The 15,679-nt window shown below is 43.1% G+C and overlaps 1 protein-coding gene across 2 annotated transcripts; it reads left to right on the top strand.

The window, feature by feature from the left end:
• Window positions 1-351: 351 nt before the first annotated feature.
• Window positions 352-2,744, top strand: LOC309477850 (uncharacterized protein). 2 transcript variants are annotated; one of them, XM_082141314.1, is made up of 2 exons: window positions 352-1,186; window positions 1,220-2,744. In XM_082141314.1, the coding sequence occupies exons 1-2, from the start codon at window positions 773-775 to the stop codon at window positions 2,516-2,518; spliced, it is 1,713 nt and encodes a 570-aa protein (XP_081997440.1). In that variant the 5' UTR covers window positions 352-772; the 3' UTR covers window positions 2,519-2,744. The 2 variants fall into 2 exon arrangements, with proteins under 2 accessions (XP_081997440.1, XP_081997441.1); XM_082141315.1 differs by having other exon boundaries at window positions 354-1,968; window positions 2,212-2,744.
• The last annotated feature ends 12,935 nt before the right edge of the window (window positions 2,745-15,679 follow it).

Below are 15,679 nucleotides of genomic sequence, written 5' to 3'. Positions count from 1 at the left end.
TGGAGCTATAATAATGAGGAATTCAGACCCAAGCATTGCAGTTCCGCTTTATATAGACCACAAATGTATGATTTATATGTAAAAAGGAACGATTTAAAAGCATGATATGTCTCCTTTAACATAAGAAAAGATCTGTCTGGTCTAAAGGTTGAAGGCAATTACAATGCGTTTAAGTTAACAAAATATGCAGACGATATAACTGTAATTGTGAAAGATCAAAAAGATATTGATTTTGGTAATTACAGTATCTCTTTATATGAGAGAGCGTCACATGCATATACTTGGGCCTGTTTCTTGGCAGTCAGGCCCCATGTCATATTTTGTCTTTCCACGTCTGGATGGTGTGAAGGGCATGGAGAAAAAGAAGTGGTTGCTCCTTGCCTCTTTATGTTTTTATTTTTCTTTGTCCTTATTTTTTACTGGGGGCACCTATGTCACATGCCTGTCCTGTCTTGTGCTGCACATGGGTGTTTTGTTATTTTGGGCCATGTGCTCGTGTCTATTGTCTAGCCCCTCCCATCTTGTTATCTGATTATTGGTTAATTTGTCCCACCTGTCTGTCTCGTTACCCTCCTTTGTTTGTTCCCCTATTTAGCCTCCTTGTGTTTGTAGTCTTGTGCTGGTTCGTTGTCCGAGTTACCTGTCCTTGATGTTCCTGTCTGTTAGATAGCTGAGTTCTGAGTTTTTGTACTGTGTTTGTTTATTAAATCTCCTCTGCACTTGAATCCTCGTCTCTTTGTTTAGTGTTCCGTGACAGAACGAACCAGCCCTAATGTGGATTCAGCGGAGCGAGATTTTTTCTCCAGAGGAGGATAAGGGAAATTCCATTTCCCTATTTGAGTATTTCTCCAGATGTGCTCAAAGGACTTTGGAGGAGGAGAGCACCATGTCAGACGGTGATCAGATCGGAGGAGGTGGTCCGGTGGTCCGGAAATGGAGAAGGAAGACCTCCTCTGTGACTATTCCGGTGGTCCCGAGTCCGGTGGTCTCGAGTCTGGTGGTCCGGAGGCGGAGGAGGAGGAAGACTTCCTGCCTCCCCAATGACCCGGAGGCCGTCCCCTCCGAGCAGCCCGCTGTCGTCCCGGAGGCCGTCCCCTCCGAGCAGCCCGCTGTCGTCCCGGAGGCCGTCCCCTCCGAGCAGCCCGCTGTCGTCCCGGAGGCCGTCCCCTCCGAGCAGCCCGCTGCCGTCCCCTCCGAGCAGCCCGCTGTCGTCCCGGAGGCCGTGCCCGAACAGCCCACTGTCATCCAGGAGGCTGTGCCCGAGCAGCCCGCTGTTGCCATAGCGGCTGAAAAACTCTTGGATTATTTTTCGACGCTATTCAAGATCCTAGAGTTTCCCAGGAGTATTCACGTCCCGTCTGCCCAGCCAGAGACTGTTCACGTCACATCTGCCGAGCCTGTGTCTTCGGACAAGATGGCCGCCACAGAGACTGTTCACGTCACGTCTGCCGAGCCTGTGTCTTCGGACAAGATGGCCGCCGCTGAGCCTGTTCACGTCACGCCTGCCGAGCCTGGGTTTTCGGACAAGATGGCCACCGCTGAGAGTGTTCACATCACGCCTGCCGAGCCTGTGTCTTCGGACAAGATGGCCGCCGCCGAGGCTGTTCACGTCACGACTGCCGAGCCTGTGTCCCCTGACAAGATGGTCGCAGTCGAGCCTGTGTCTGTTCCTGAGCCTGAGCCGGTGGTGTCTGTTCCTGAGCCGGTGGTGTCTGTTCCTGAGCCTGAGCCGGTGGTGTCTGTTCCAGTTCCTGGGCCGGTGGTGTCTGTTCCAGTTCCTGGGCCGGTGGTGTCTGTTCCAGTTCCTGGGCCGGTGGTGTCTGTTCCAGTTCCTGGGCCGGTGGTGTCTGTTCCAGTTCCTGGGCCGGTGGTGTCTGTTCCAGTTCCTGAGCCTGAGCCGGTGGTGTCTGTTCCTGAGCCTGAGCCGGTGGTGCCAGTTCCGGTGGTGCCAGTTCCAGTTCCTGCGCCGTGGCCGCCCGAGGGGTCTTCACCGCCGTGGCCGCCCGAGGGGTCTTCACCGCCCTGGCCGCCCGAGGGGTCTTCACCGCCCTGGCCGCCCGAGGGGTCTTCACCGCCCTGGCCGCCCGAGGGGTCTTCACCGCCCTGGCCGCCCGAGGGGTCTTCACCGCCCTGGCCGCCCGAGGGGTCTTCACCGCCCTGGCCGCCCGAGGGGTCTTCACCGCCCTGGCCGCCCGAGGGGTCTTCACCGCCCTGGCCGCCCGAGGGAAAGTCTCCGCCCTGGCCGCCCGAGGGAAAGTCTCCGCCCTGGCCGCCCGATGGACTGTCGTCTCCGCCCTGGCCGCCCGATGGACTGTCGTCTCCGCCCTGGCCGCCCGATGGACTGTCGTCTCCGCCCTGGCCGCCCGATGGACTGTCTGCTCCGCCCTGGACTCCCGAACTTTGTGTGCCTCCCTGGCCTTCTGAACGGTCCATTCCCCTTTTCCCGTCCTGGTCTGTCCCCCCCGTCCCGCCCTGGTCTTATGGAGCGTCTGGTAGCCGCTCCGTAGGGAGGGGGTAATGTCACATGCCTGTCCTGTCTTGTGCTGCACATGGGTGTTTTGTTATTTTGGGCCATGTGCTCGTGTCTATTGTCTAGCCCCTCCCATCTTGTTATCTGATTATTGGTTAATTTGTCCCACCTGTCTGTCTCGTTACCCTCCTTTGTTTGTTCCCCTATTTAGCCTCCTTGTGTTTGTAGTCTTGTGCTGGTTCGTTGTCCGAGTTACCTGTCCTTGATGTTCCTGTCTGTTAGATTTCTGAGTTTTTGTACTGTGTTTGTTTATTAAATCTCCTCTGCACTTGAATCCTCGTCTCTTTGTTTAGTGTTCCGTGACAACCTACCACTGGAATGGTTACTCCGGTCCAGTGCTCCCAATACCGTGTGATTCATACAAGGGCACGTGTGCATTTGGTTGTTCACTTAATGTCGCATCATTCCTTCTGCCCCTTTTCTTCCCTTCAGACACTGTTGACTTTGTCTGCCTGTCCAGTATCATGACGTTATGTGACAACTTCACCACTTTCTCCTGTGTGCTCCAAGATTCCAATTTTGGACAGAAAAGCAATGAACCGTTCAAAAAATCTACTAAACACAAATATTTAATTGTTTTGTTGCTGTTAATGTCAGGGAATGTACAGCCCAACCCAGACACCTCTATAAGTTTTAACACCCCGGCTGATTTTAAAGAAAGATCTGGTCTTGGTTTCTTTCATTTGAATGTTCGCAGTCTTGTTCCTAAAATGGACATGTTGCGTATCTGGGCTCACTCCACAGATGCTGATGTATTTGTCTTATCTGAAACTTGGTTAAGAAAATCTGTTTCAGATAGGGAAATCAATATTAGTGGTTACAATGTTTTTAGGACTGACCGCCTTAATAGAGGTGGGGGTGTAGCAATTTACATCAAAAATCAATATCAAGTTAATGTACTACTGTCAATATCATTAGTTAAACAGTTTGATTTTCTGGCTTTGGAGCTCGAAGTATCTAAATCACTTAGTATAACTATTATTGGTTGTTATAGGACACCCTCGGCTATTAGTGGTGCTCTGCCCTCCTTAATGAAACTTCTTTCTGATTTTAACTCTAAAGAATTAGTAGTCTTCGGAGACCTAAATTGGAACTGGTTACAACCAGTATCTGATGATTTCAGAGCTTACTGTGATTTATTAAATCTTTTTCAGATCGTTGACAGTCCCACACGGCCAAACCTTAAAAACTCGGAAAAATCATCGCTAATAGATGTAATTTTAACTAACGTTCCTTATAAATATTCAACTGCTTCCATATTTGCAAACGACATTAGTGATCACTGTGTCGTAGCAACAGTTAGAAATACTAAAATGCCTAAAACTAAATCACGCATTATCGTTAAACGAAATATGAAGCACTTCTCAGAACAAGACTTCCTTCACGATTTATCTAACCATGACTGGGAAAAAATTAATATTAGTACAGATGTTGAAAGTGCCTGGAATCTCTTTTATGAAGGGTTTACCAATATAATTAATAAGTATGCCCCACTAAAGAAGTACAGAGTCAAAGGCCGAAACAATGCTTGGTTTTCACCTGATTTAGCAAATGTCCTTCATGAGCGCAATGTGGCATGGGCAAAAGCCAGAAAATCAAATCAGAACTCGGACTGGCTGGTCTTTAGACAACTGCGCAATACATGTACTCTCAAAATTAGCTAAATCTGATCACTTTCTTTCTCAAACCACTCAAAATCTGAATAATTCATCAAAATTTTGGAAAATTATAAAATCGTTATCAGAAAACAGTAAAGGCCAGGAGCTTCCTTCAAGTATTGTTATGGACTCTCTAAAAGTTACCGACAAGGCCAAAATGCTTGATTGTTTCAATGAACATTTCATAGCCTCAGGATTTTTATTTGAGTCATTCAGTTCTCAACATGAGTGTTCCTCTACAGTTGAGACTGTTAGTCCTGACCCTTCTAGTTTGTCTTTTAGTTTCAGTCCTATCAAAGTCTCAGACGTAAATAAAGCCCTCAAGCATTTGGACACAACCAAATCTGCAGGCCCTGACAAACTGGATCCCTACTTTTTAAAGCTATCAGGAAATGTTATTGCTGTGCCCTTAACTACTATTTTTAATCTGTGTTTGAATACAAATGTCATTCCTCTCATCTGGAAATCAGCCTTAGTGGTTCCCCTGCTAAAAGGTGGTGACCCTACCATCTTAAATAACTACAGACAAATCTCTAAACTGTCTGTCCTGGTCAAGATTCTAGAATCCCTTGTCAGTGATCAGTTAAAGAACTTTTTTTACAGTCATAGTGTGTTGTCTGACCGCCAATCTGGTTTTAGAAAAGGGCATAGTACAACAACGGCAGCTCTTAAGGTTTTAAATGACTTTGTTGAATCCATGGATAATAAACAGCATTGTGCAGCCCTTTTTATTGACCTTTCAAAGGCATTTGATACAGTGGACCACATAGTGCTTAAACAGAGACTGTATAGGGCTGGGCTTTGTGAGAAAACTGTTGGCTGGTTTGTTAATTACCTTACAGACAGAACTCAGTGTGTGCAGGCAGAGGGTTGTACTTCTCGCTACCTCCAAATAACAAAAGGTGTGCCCCAGGGGTCAGTCTTGGGGCCACTACTATTCATCCTCTATATAAATAACATTGATCATAACGTGTCTGACGTAAAATTTCATTTTTATGCTGATGACACTGTATTGTATTGCTCTGCACCCACTGCAGATCGGGCCCTCTCCCAGTTACAACTTGCTTTTAATACGCTTCAACAGAATCTTTATGATTTAAAACTTGTTTTAAACGCAGATAAAACTAAAGTCATGCTTTTTTCAAATTCAAAATCTAAGTCAAATCTCCCGTCAATCCTTACTTCCCAGGGTATGAAAATTGAATGTGTTTCTAAGTATAGATATCTTGGTATTTTAATTGATGAATCTCTTTCTTTTAGCCTTCATATTCAGCAGCTAGCAAAAAGATTAAAACTTAAATTAGGATTTTACTTTAGAATCAAATCCTGCCTTTCGTTCAAATCTAGAAAGAGGCTGGTCGCTGCCACGTTTATGTCTGTACTTGACTATGGTGATGTTTTATATATGCATGCGTCATCTCAAAGTTTACATGCACTGGACACTCTATACCATGGATCTCTGAGGTTCATCACTGGTATGAAGGCCCTCACTCACCATTGTGAATTGTATGAACGTGTTGGATGGCCCTCTCTATCAACACGTAGACTTCAACACTGGCTTATCTTCATCTACAAGGCTATTTTAGGTCTCCTCCCACCCTACCTTCTGACCTATATCAGTATAAATAGTACCGGGTCCTATAATCTTCGTTCCCAGGATCTTTTCCTGCTATCTGTCCCAAAGGTCAGAACTGAGCTAGGAAAAAAGGCTTTTAAGTTTGCGGCTCCCTCTGCTTGGAACAATTTACAGAAATCCATGAAACTTACTGAGCTCGTCTCATTGGTCGCTTTTAAGAGGTTGTTGATTGACATGGAGGCAGCCACATCTGGCTGCAGATGTTTTACCTAGCGTGTTTTTAGGATTGTAGTTGACTTTGAAAGATTTGCTGTGTTAGTTGTTTTATGTTTTTAGTGTTTTTGTATATTTTGTATGTACTGTATGTGTGGTATAGTACTGCTGCCTGTCTTGGCCAGGACACTCTTGTAAAAGAGATTTTTAATCTCAATGAGTCTCTTCCTGGTTAAATAAAGGTTTAATAAATAATAATAATAAAAAATAATAAATAATAAAAAATGCAAAACTGAACTGGAGTAAAACGGAAGCATTTGGGAGCAATGATAAAGAGAAATGGTGTCATGTCAATGCAAAACCTGTTATGGAAATGTAAAGTGGGAAAAGATGAATTTAAGTTTTTAGGCATCTTTTTAGGTTCAGAAGTACATCAAAGAAAAAACTGGGAAGGTGTTAAAGATAAAATCTGTAATAGATTATCAAAAGGGAATTGGATTTTACCTCAAGTATCATAAAGAGGGAGAGTGTTGGTCTATTAGGAATTCTTGGTGTGTTAAAAGACTTGAGCCATAATTTTGGTTTTATTTTTACAAATGTTTTTGTTTATTGTTGGACCAAAATATAGCACCTCAAATAAAGTTTTTTTTATAATTTGATTATAATGTTTTATTTGGTAAGGCAAAAATGTGTATTTGGCTGACAAGAAAGTGAAAAATGCAGTTTAATAGTGATACTGATGTTCAGAGCTCAAAAGTATGAATTGTTGAATTATACTGAATCTTTCTTCTATTTATGGGGTGTTGGGAATATTTTATGTCAACCCAATGAAGCGGGAGGACGTAATGTATTGTTTTAAAAGAAGCTGATTTTAAAAAAATATATTTTTTTAGATATTTTATTAGGATTATGTATTTATGAAGTAATGTGTTAAAGGTGTAGGCTATGTATTTTTTGTGTTAATAGTTATAATTAAAGAGATGTTAAAAGTCAAAAAAGTCTCTCTCTCACTCACTCACTCACTCACTCACACACTCTCTCACTCTCTCTCTCTCTCTCTCTCTCTCTATCTCTATCTCTCTCACACACACATGTAAAGACCTCAGAGGAGAACTTGAAGTTTGCTTATCTCTAGTCGTTTCCTTTCATTTCTGGCAGTTCTGCAGCTCATGTTTTTCTCCAGTAACTGGAGAATTTGTTTTCGAAGGGAATATTCCCCACGATCAACTAGGGTGACCACCTCCAGTCAGACAAAATGTGGGACAAGTAGCATGGTAAAGTGGGACAATGTGGGACAGACGTAATAACTTTAAACTTAAGATATATTGTCTATCTAATTTACCAAGAAACATTTTTTAAACCCACAGACTAAAAGATTAAGACACTACCTGACCCAAAATATCACCCAAAGTTTCTACAGCTTAAGGCATAGGCCTATAAAAGACAAAACACTAATTTTGCAACATCTCGTCTTTATTGGGACTATCAAATTAGTCAACTGTCCAAAGGACCAGGCATTACGAAACTAAAAAAAATGCTCTCAGTGAATCAATTCACCTTAAAATACAAGACACAAAAAATATTAGGCCTAGCCTATTTAAGTTCAACAAAATATAAGGCCTAGCCTATACAGTGCAAAATATTTAAGGCTTGCCTATAGAAAGTTTAACTATTTCAGTGCAAATAAGGTAAACCAAAATCTTTTTTGATAAGAATGGCTATATGGGATAAAAAAAGAAAAAATTCTCCCATCAAGCAGACACATATTTTGCCTATGTGTCAACACAATCCAGATGGTAGAAGGCCAACAGCATTCCCCAGCACCATGGATAGCACTTTTCTGAAACACATGGGTAGCAGCAAACCAACCAAATAAAAACCAACATAGTGTAGCAAGAGGACCACAAATATATATTCTAAATTTTACACAACGAATGTTAATTTTACCTTAATTGTTCTTCTTCTTGAATTTACAGTATACTTTTTGTCTGTCCGTACTGCATCCAGGAGAGTTTTCTCTTTCAATGCATAGCTGTAGAACTCTGTGCAGCTATATCCAAAGTTGCTCTTGACTTGAATCTCACTCTTGATAAGATCCACAGAGCACCGGTTTCGTTGGTCAGTCCATGCTGCAGTCATCAGTGAAAACACTCTTTCCACATGTGCATTTGTCACAGGGATGCTAAAGAGAAAGGATCCAAGTACAGTCAAATTTGTTGTGTTTGTGCCTTGGAGCAAAGTTGACCACTTCTCCACAACAGGAACTGTTCTCTTTACAACCTCCTGCTGGCGTGGCTAAATCACACAGTATTCTTCATAGAGTTCATCCATGTTTAGTTTATCTCTCATCTGGAGGATCTCCACCACATCACAGAGATGAGAGAAAGTCCTAACAATGCCACATGCTTGTGAAAGTTGCTGTCTGAGAAGTCATACCATTTGTCAAGGTAGCTGAGTGAAGTACTGTAGAAATTAGAGAAGTCCTGCTTGATTGCTGTTGCTTCACAGTCTGGAAACTTTTGGAGAAGTGCACTGGTTTCAACTCCAAAAAAGGAGTCTGCCTGCCGCTGCTGGAGCTTTCTCTGAAGAGTGGAGAGAATGTCATATAACTCACAGACAGTTATATTGTCTCCCTCCAACAGCAGTATAACATCATGGAATGTCTTCAGTGCATTATGGACGAAGGACAGATAGGCCTGTAACTGAAGAGGGAGCCCATCACCGTGTTGATCCTTTTTAAAAAGCTTCCATAGCACCTTTGGACAGTGTTCCTCTCCTAATGACAGAAAGTAGGCCTTCACTGCAGGCCAGCTGACATGAAGCCTTGAGACAGCAGGCCATATACTTAGCCATCTTGTAGGTACATGCCTCAGTACAGCATGATAGTCTTGATCCACAAATTCAAACAATGATTTCAGTTCTTCAGTGCGCTTTGCAGATGATGAGAAGTGACTGTAAATCTTGTTAGTTGTACATTCGATGTCTATGTCTAGTTTGTCTCCAGCATATTTCGCACAATTATGCACGACATGAGCCATACAATTAGCCATGATAATGCTAGCATTATCTGCCTTCAACTTCTGATAAACAGATTTGAACTTTCCATAATTCACACTAGCGTTATCAGCAGTGTAAGCAGAGATCATCTCCAGTCTTAGGCCATTCTCTTTCAGTTTGTTTAGTAATCTGGCGGTGAATTGATTCTGACGTCTCTGCGCTATCCTCGTAAAAATCAACAACTCTATTCTTTAACCCAAGCTCTGGGGTCCAGTATCTCACTGCCAGGGGGAAAAGCTTGGTGCTGCCGTGGTTAGAAGCATCTGACGCCACTGAAAAAAACGGTGTCTGCGTTCCACCCGCAAGCATAGGTGATGTCAGTTCTTGAATACATTTTTCCACTGAGACCGGAGCAAGGACATCTGTTACAATAGATGTTGCTTTGGTGCGGCCACACAACATTTTCTTAGCTATTTCAGAATCTGGAAAAATTACTGGGGCCAACTTGTTACTGCACTGGCCATGGCTGCTTAACCTGACTGAACAGCGCGCTCTCCAATTTGAGACTGTTGACAATGTTAAGGAGGCGTTCGTGCACCAGTCAACAGTTTGATTGATGTACGACTCAGCCTATCGACTACCGCTTTTATTGCTCTCCTCTGAACAATTGGACATAAGTTAACAGTACGCCTTTGGACGTATCCGTGTATTTATTAGGCAGGGTCGAAGTGAGGCGGGACAAAGGGTAAAATTGCTGTACAGTACAACATAAAGCGGGACAGGTGGTCAAACTTTTCATTTAGACCCTAAAGAATCAAATTAACTTGTACAAAAATGGCACTATATGACCCCTTCAATACAGGTTTGGAACAAAACTAGATAGTACTAAATAACAGAATTTTCATTTTTGGTTGAACTATCCCTTTAAGGACAAGCGGCAGCATGTTTACTATTAAGACCAAATTATACTTCTGCGTCAGGTGCGCACAGTAGGTACGTGTAGCATACGCATAGACGTGTATCATATGTAAATGTAACTACACGTCGCAACGACGCGGACCGCAAGATCTGTGATTGGTCGGCTTGGTAGCATCGCATTTCCTCCTATGCATTTCCGGCGTGTTCTTCTGCACCGCCTGTCATTTTTAAATTCAGTTCAACCGTCAACAGGTTCACGGGTCACACGTACCATCTCCTCCAACGCCTTCTCTCGTTTCTGCCTTTTAGTTTTAGTAATTTCACTCAAATGAACTGTTTTTCCACCTCGATAAGCTCCAACTCCAACATGATCCGCTCTCTTTCAGTCGCTTAGTAGCCTAAACTCAAAACAGCCGCGAGGAATCTAAACACAGTGGAACATTAAAACCCGCCCCCGCCAACTAGCGCTTTAGCGGTGTAACTGCAGAGCAACACAGACATAACGCAGAAGTATAAATGCTCACGACGGCGTCGCCTACGTGCGTAGCCTACGACGTACACTACGCCGTACACTCGACGCAGAAGTATAAATTGGCCTTTAGGCTACTGTCACTTTAAGATGGCACGCAACGCATCTAATATACACGCATATGACCCACACCCAATTTCCTCTCAAACGTTTGCTTTCACTTTAGACATAACCAACTGTTTTTATGTAAACCTTGTGAGTACATATTTGACAGTATTAGCGCAATAAGACTCAAATGTAACAGAATCCAGATGCTGTTTGACAGGCTTTTAGTGCCTGTGAGCTTTGCGTGTACGCGCTCAGAAAAGCGCATGTTAAAACATTGCATTAGCACACAAATTAAATGTTTAACCGGCAAGGCTTTAAAGCACATGCATATAATTAACTTTTGTTAATTGCAGTATGCCGTGAGTGAAACTCTATCTCTGCGTTAACATGTGATGTACGTCGCATTGTTGAGATGGAGGCGTCGGAACTGCAACTGATAGAATTGACTTTAACACGATACTATGATATTTCTTCAAAAGCAGATAGTGGAGACATTTTAATCGTCCATGATCAAAAAATCGTGATATCGCACACCCCTAAACCGAAGTGCACCCACTTCCATGGATACAGTTAGTGTTAATACGTTAAATCCATGGTGAACGTTGCTGATCTGTGGACTTAAAGCCTATAACTAGTTCATTCATGGCACAATGTTTCTCCTGGTTTCCCCGTCAGCGCTGTTTGATCCGTTAATAACGGAGAAATTTGAATGTTTCTCACTAGATCTCGCAGCGATGTTATTACTTCAGTGGCGAATTCAAATGCTTTCTTTACTGGATCTCTTAGCGCTGTGTAGTATCAGTGTCGCTCGATCAAGATCGGCTTGCGCTGAACTGACATTGATGGTCCAAACTGAGCGTGAAGCATAAAATAATGAGTAGGCCTAGTGCAGTTTTTGTTCCACTTTCATTACGTTTGCCGTTTGATGTTGGGCAACGTTGTGGTGGTCGCGCCATCTTTAACTTCGCAGTCCACTTACGGTCGAATGGATTGTACCTTCAGTCAACCTGATGTGGAGCGCACAGTTCATGGTTGCATAGCAACAACAGACGCCACGGGAGCACAAGCGCTTTGGAAAGGGAGACAGCGACACAGCCGCAATTTACATCCGGTTTTAGACGCAGTATGTGAAGATATCCCCTAAGATCGGGCATCTTAATGAAAATATTGAGCGCCATATCGAACATTTTAATTTTTTTATTTTACTTTTTTTATTAAGAATTTTTACAATAACAGGTGACATCATACAGTGAACAAAATAAACACCGTACAGTGGGATCGGAATGTCACCTGCCACCGGTCCCCTACCCACCCACGAACCAACCCAACACAGGCCCAAAAACGAGGACAAACACACAAACCCATGCATACCAACAGACGATCACCAAAACAAACACATAACTTACAAACTAAAACAGGAAAAAGGGTAGACAAAGTAAGTAGAGAACTCAGTGTCTGGGGAAATGCCAAAAATGGCTGACAAAGGGTTGGGAGGGATAGTTTGCCCGTAGGTTCTACTCATGGTGTTAAAAAAGTTCATCCAAAAAGTTGTCAATTTAGGGCAGGGGTGTCAAACTCAGTTCCTGGAGGGCCACTGTCCTGCAGAGTTTAGCTCCAACCAGCTCCAAAAACACCTGCCTGGAAGTTTCTAGTAATCCTGAAGACCTTGATTAGCTGATCAGGAGTGTTTGATTAGGGTTGGAGCTAAACTCTGCAGGGTTGTGGCCCTCCAGGAACTGAGTTTGACACCCCTGATTTAGGGCAAGACCAAAACATATGAGTATGGTTGGCAGGGGACTGATGGCACCTATTACAGGTGTCCCAGATAGTGGGATATATTTTAGACAGTTTTGCATTTGTGTAATGAACTTTATGAAGGATCTTGCATTGGATTAGTCCATGACGAGCACATATGGAGGAAGAGTGGACCATAGCCTGAGCATGGTCCCACTGTTCGTCCATAATAGTCATGTTCAGGTCGCCCTCCCACACAGCTTTTGAAAGGGCACCAGGGTACGCAGTGGTCGATCCTAGTGACTCGTACAGTACGGTTTGGAAAGTGGGGGAACGTCTTCTTAACAAAGTCTTTAATCTGAAAAAAGCGGAAGAGGTGTGATTTTGGCAAATTGTAAAGAGAAGAGAGCTCTGTGAAGGAAGCAAATGTACCATCCTTGTATAGGTCCTTAACGCAGATGATGCTGTTACTGTGCCAGGCCCTGAATGCCAAATCTGACCTCGAGGGAGTAAAGACATGGTTTTGGAGCAATGGTGTCAAGACAGAGGGACCCTGTAAACCTAAGCCTTTCCTGATCTGACTCCAGATCTTAAGTGAGAGGGATACAATCCCTCTCACATGCCACAATCAGGCATGTGCCCGCAGATGTTGAAGGCAAAGGGAGTTGGGAGCAGAGGGCTGACCGCAGTGGAAGGCGTGAGCTCGCCCGCTCCAAATGTACCCAGACAGGAAGTGAGGCACAGTCGTCGCTCATCCAGTATAAAAGTTTTTGCAGGTTAGCTGCCCAATAATATCGTCTAAAGTTGGGGAGTGCCAGACCCCCCTCAGACTAAGGGGACTGCAGTATTGCCTTGCGGATCCTAGTGGGTTTGCCGCCCCACAGAAATTTAGATATCGCACTGTCCAGCTTGTCGAAAAAAGATTTAGAAATGAGTACCGGGATGTGCTGGAACAGATAAAGGAATTTGGGGAGGACAACCATCTTAACCAAATTTGCCCGGCCTATGAGGGAGAGTGGTAGGACCGACCAGCAGTCAAAGTCACTTACAGTTTTTGCAACCAGGGGTCAGAAATTTTTGCGGAACAAGTCTGACATGGCTGTTGTAATACGAACCCCCAAGTAGCTAAATCCGTCGTCAGCCCACTTAAATGACGATAACGAGCGTGGGAGCTGCTTAGCCTGAGAGTTTAGCGCTAGGAACTTACTTTTCTGGTAGTTGAGCTTATAGCCGGAGTACGCACCGAACCGTTGCAGAATGTTTAAAATCACAGGAAGTGAGGCGACAGGGTTAGAAATGTACAGAAGCAGGTCGTCCGCATACAGTGAAACTTTATGAGTTATGCCAAATCGTGTGATGCCCTCGAAACCCTCCTCCGCGGGAAGCCAAATGGCCAGAGGTTCTATCGCTATGGCGAACAGGAGTGGGGACAGAGGGCAGCCCTGTCTGGTGCGCCTCTGAAGTGAGAAAGGGGGTGACAGCATGTCATTAGTTTGAACCGAGGCCATCGGGGATGAGTATAGCAGTCTGACCCCTAGAATAAAATTGTCGCCCAGGCCAAACCTGTCCATTGCCCATTCGGCGTCGAGGGACATAACGATTTCCGGGGTATCCTTGCTTGACGAGTGAATGATGTCGAGTAGGCGTCAAGTGTTATGGAAAGACTGTCGGCCAGACATGAACCCTGTCTGATCTAGCGAGTCTGTAGCTGCCACAGAGCAGGGGATCTTTCCCCTTCTTAGGAATTAAGGAAATGGTGGCTTTCGATAGGGTATCCGGAAGACGACGCTGACGAAAAGCCTTGTTGTACATATCTCTTAGAACTGGTGCGAGGAGAGCGGAAAAGGTTTTATAATACTCCACAGTGAAGCCATCCTGCCCCGAGGATTTACTGCTCTGTAGGGAGTTAATGAAACTAAGTCCTGTAACGAACTACAGGAAACGTATGATCTCTGTAATTGCAAACAAAGGTTTCTGTACCAAATATTAAGTTCTGCTTTTCTGATGTATCAAATACTTATGTCATGCATAAAATGCAAATTAATTACTTAAAAATCATACAATGTGATTTTCTGGATTTTTCTTTTAGATTCCATCACTCACAGTTGAAGTGTACCTATGATAAACATTACAGACATGCTTTGTAAGTGGGAAAACCTGCAAAATCGTCAGTGTATCAAATACTTGTTCTCCCCACTATATATGAATGCCTCTTGTATTCTAAAAATAGGTGTTGGGTTAAGTAAACCAATAAGGTTGCTTAAAGGTATAAGACAAGGATGCCCACTGTCCGGTCAGTTATACGCTTTAGCAGGGGAACCACTCATATGAATGTTAACATAAGAAAAGAACTGTCTGGTCTAAAGGTTGAAGGCAATTACAATGCGTTTAAGTTAATAACAGCATATGCAGACGATATAACTGTAATTGTGAAAGATCAAAGAGATATTGATTTTGGTAATTACAGTATCTCTTTATATGAAAGAGCGTCATCTGCAAAACTGAACTGGAGTAAAACGGAAGCATTTGGGAGCAATGATAAAGATAAATGCTGTCATGTCAATGCAAAACCTGTTATGGAAATGTAAAATGGGAAAAGATGAATTTAAATTTTTAGGCACCTTTTTAGGTTCAGAAGTACATCAAAGAAAAAACTGGGAATGTGTTAAAGATAAAATCTCAAAAGGGAATTGGATTTTACCTCAAGTATCATAAAGAGGGAGAGTGTTGGTCTATTAGGAATTCTTGGTGTGTTAAAAGACTTGAGCCATAATTTTGGTTTTATTTGTACAAATGTTTTTGTTTATTGTTGGACCAAAATATAGCACCTCAAATGAAGTTTTTTTTATAATTTGATTATAATGTTTTATTTGGTAAGGCAAAAATGTGTATTTGGCTGACAAGAAAGTGAAAAATGCAGTTTAATAGTGATACTGATGTTCAGAGCTCAAAAGTATGAATTGTTGAATTATACTGAATCTTTCCTCTATTTATGGGGTGTTGGGAAAATTTTATGTCAACCCAATGAAGCGGGAGGACGTAATGTATTGTTTTAAAAGAAGCTGATTTTTTTATATATATATATTTTATTAGGATTATGTATTTATGAAGTAATGTGTTAAAGGTGTAGGCTATGTATTTTTTGTGTTAATAGTTATAATTAAAGAGATGTTAAAAGTCAAAAAAGTCTCTCTCTCTCTCTCTCTCTCTCTCTCTCTCTATCTCTCTCACACACACATGTAAAGACCTCAGAGGAGAACTTGAAGTTTGCTTATCTCTAGTCGTTTTCTTTCATTTCTGGCAGTTCTGCAGCTCATGTTTTTCTCCAGTAAGAGGCTGTTTTTCTCCAGTAACTGGAGAATTTGTTTTCGAAGGGAATATTCCCCACGATCAACGTCAATGCTTTCATGTTTGCGCGAATCATTTCTCACCAGACTGCTTTATAAAGGAGGGTCAGTATAAAGCTGGTCTTGCTA

Source organism: Leuciscus leuciscus, assembly GCF_965113295.1.
Source record: "Leuciscus leuciscus genome assembly, chromosome: 16".
NCBI classification, from domain to species: domain Eukaryota; kingdom Metazoa; phylum Chordata; class Actinopteri; order Cypriniformes; family Leuciscidae; genus Leuciscus; species Leuciscus leuciscus.
Note: the sequence above shows the minus strand (reverse complement) of the source record. Positions and strands in the feature narration are given on the sequence as shown.

What these genes read in the sequence shown, in the direction of transcription:
- LOC309477850 (XM_082141314.1), top strand. Translation starts at nt 773, where the DNA reads ATGTGGATTCAGCGGAGCGAGATTTTTTCTCCAGAGGAGGATAAGGGA. An exon ending in CCTCCGAGCAGCCCGCTGCC is followed by an intron (nt 1,187 to 1,219) that starts GTCCCCTCCGAG and finishes GTCGTCCCGGAG; the next exon opens with GCCGTGCCCGAACAGCCCAC.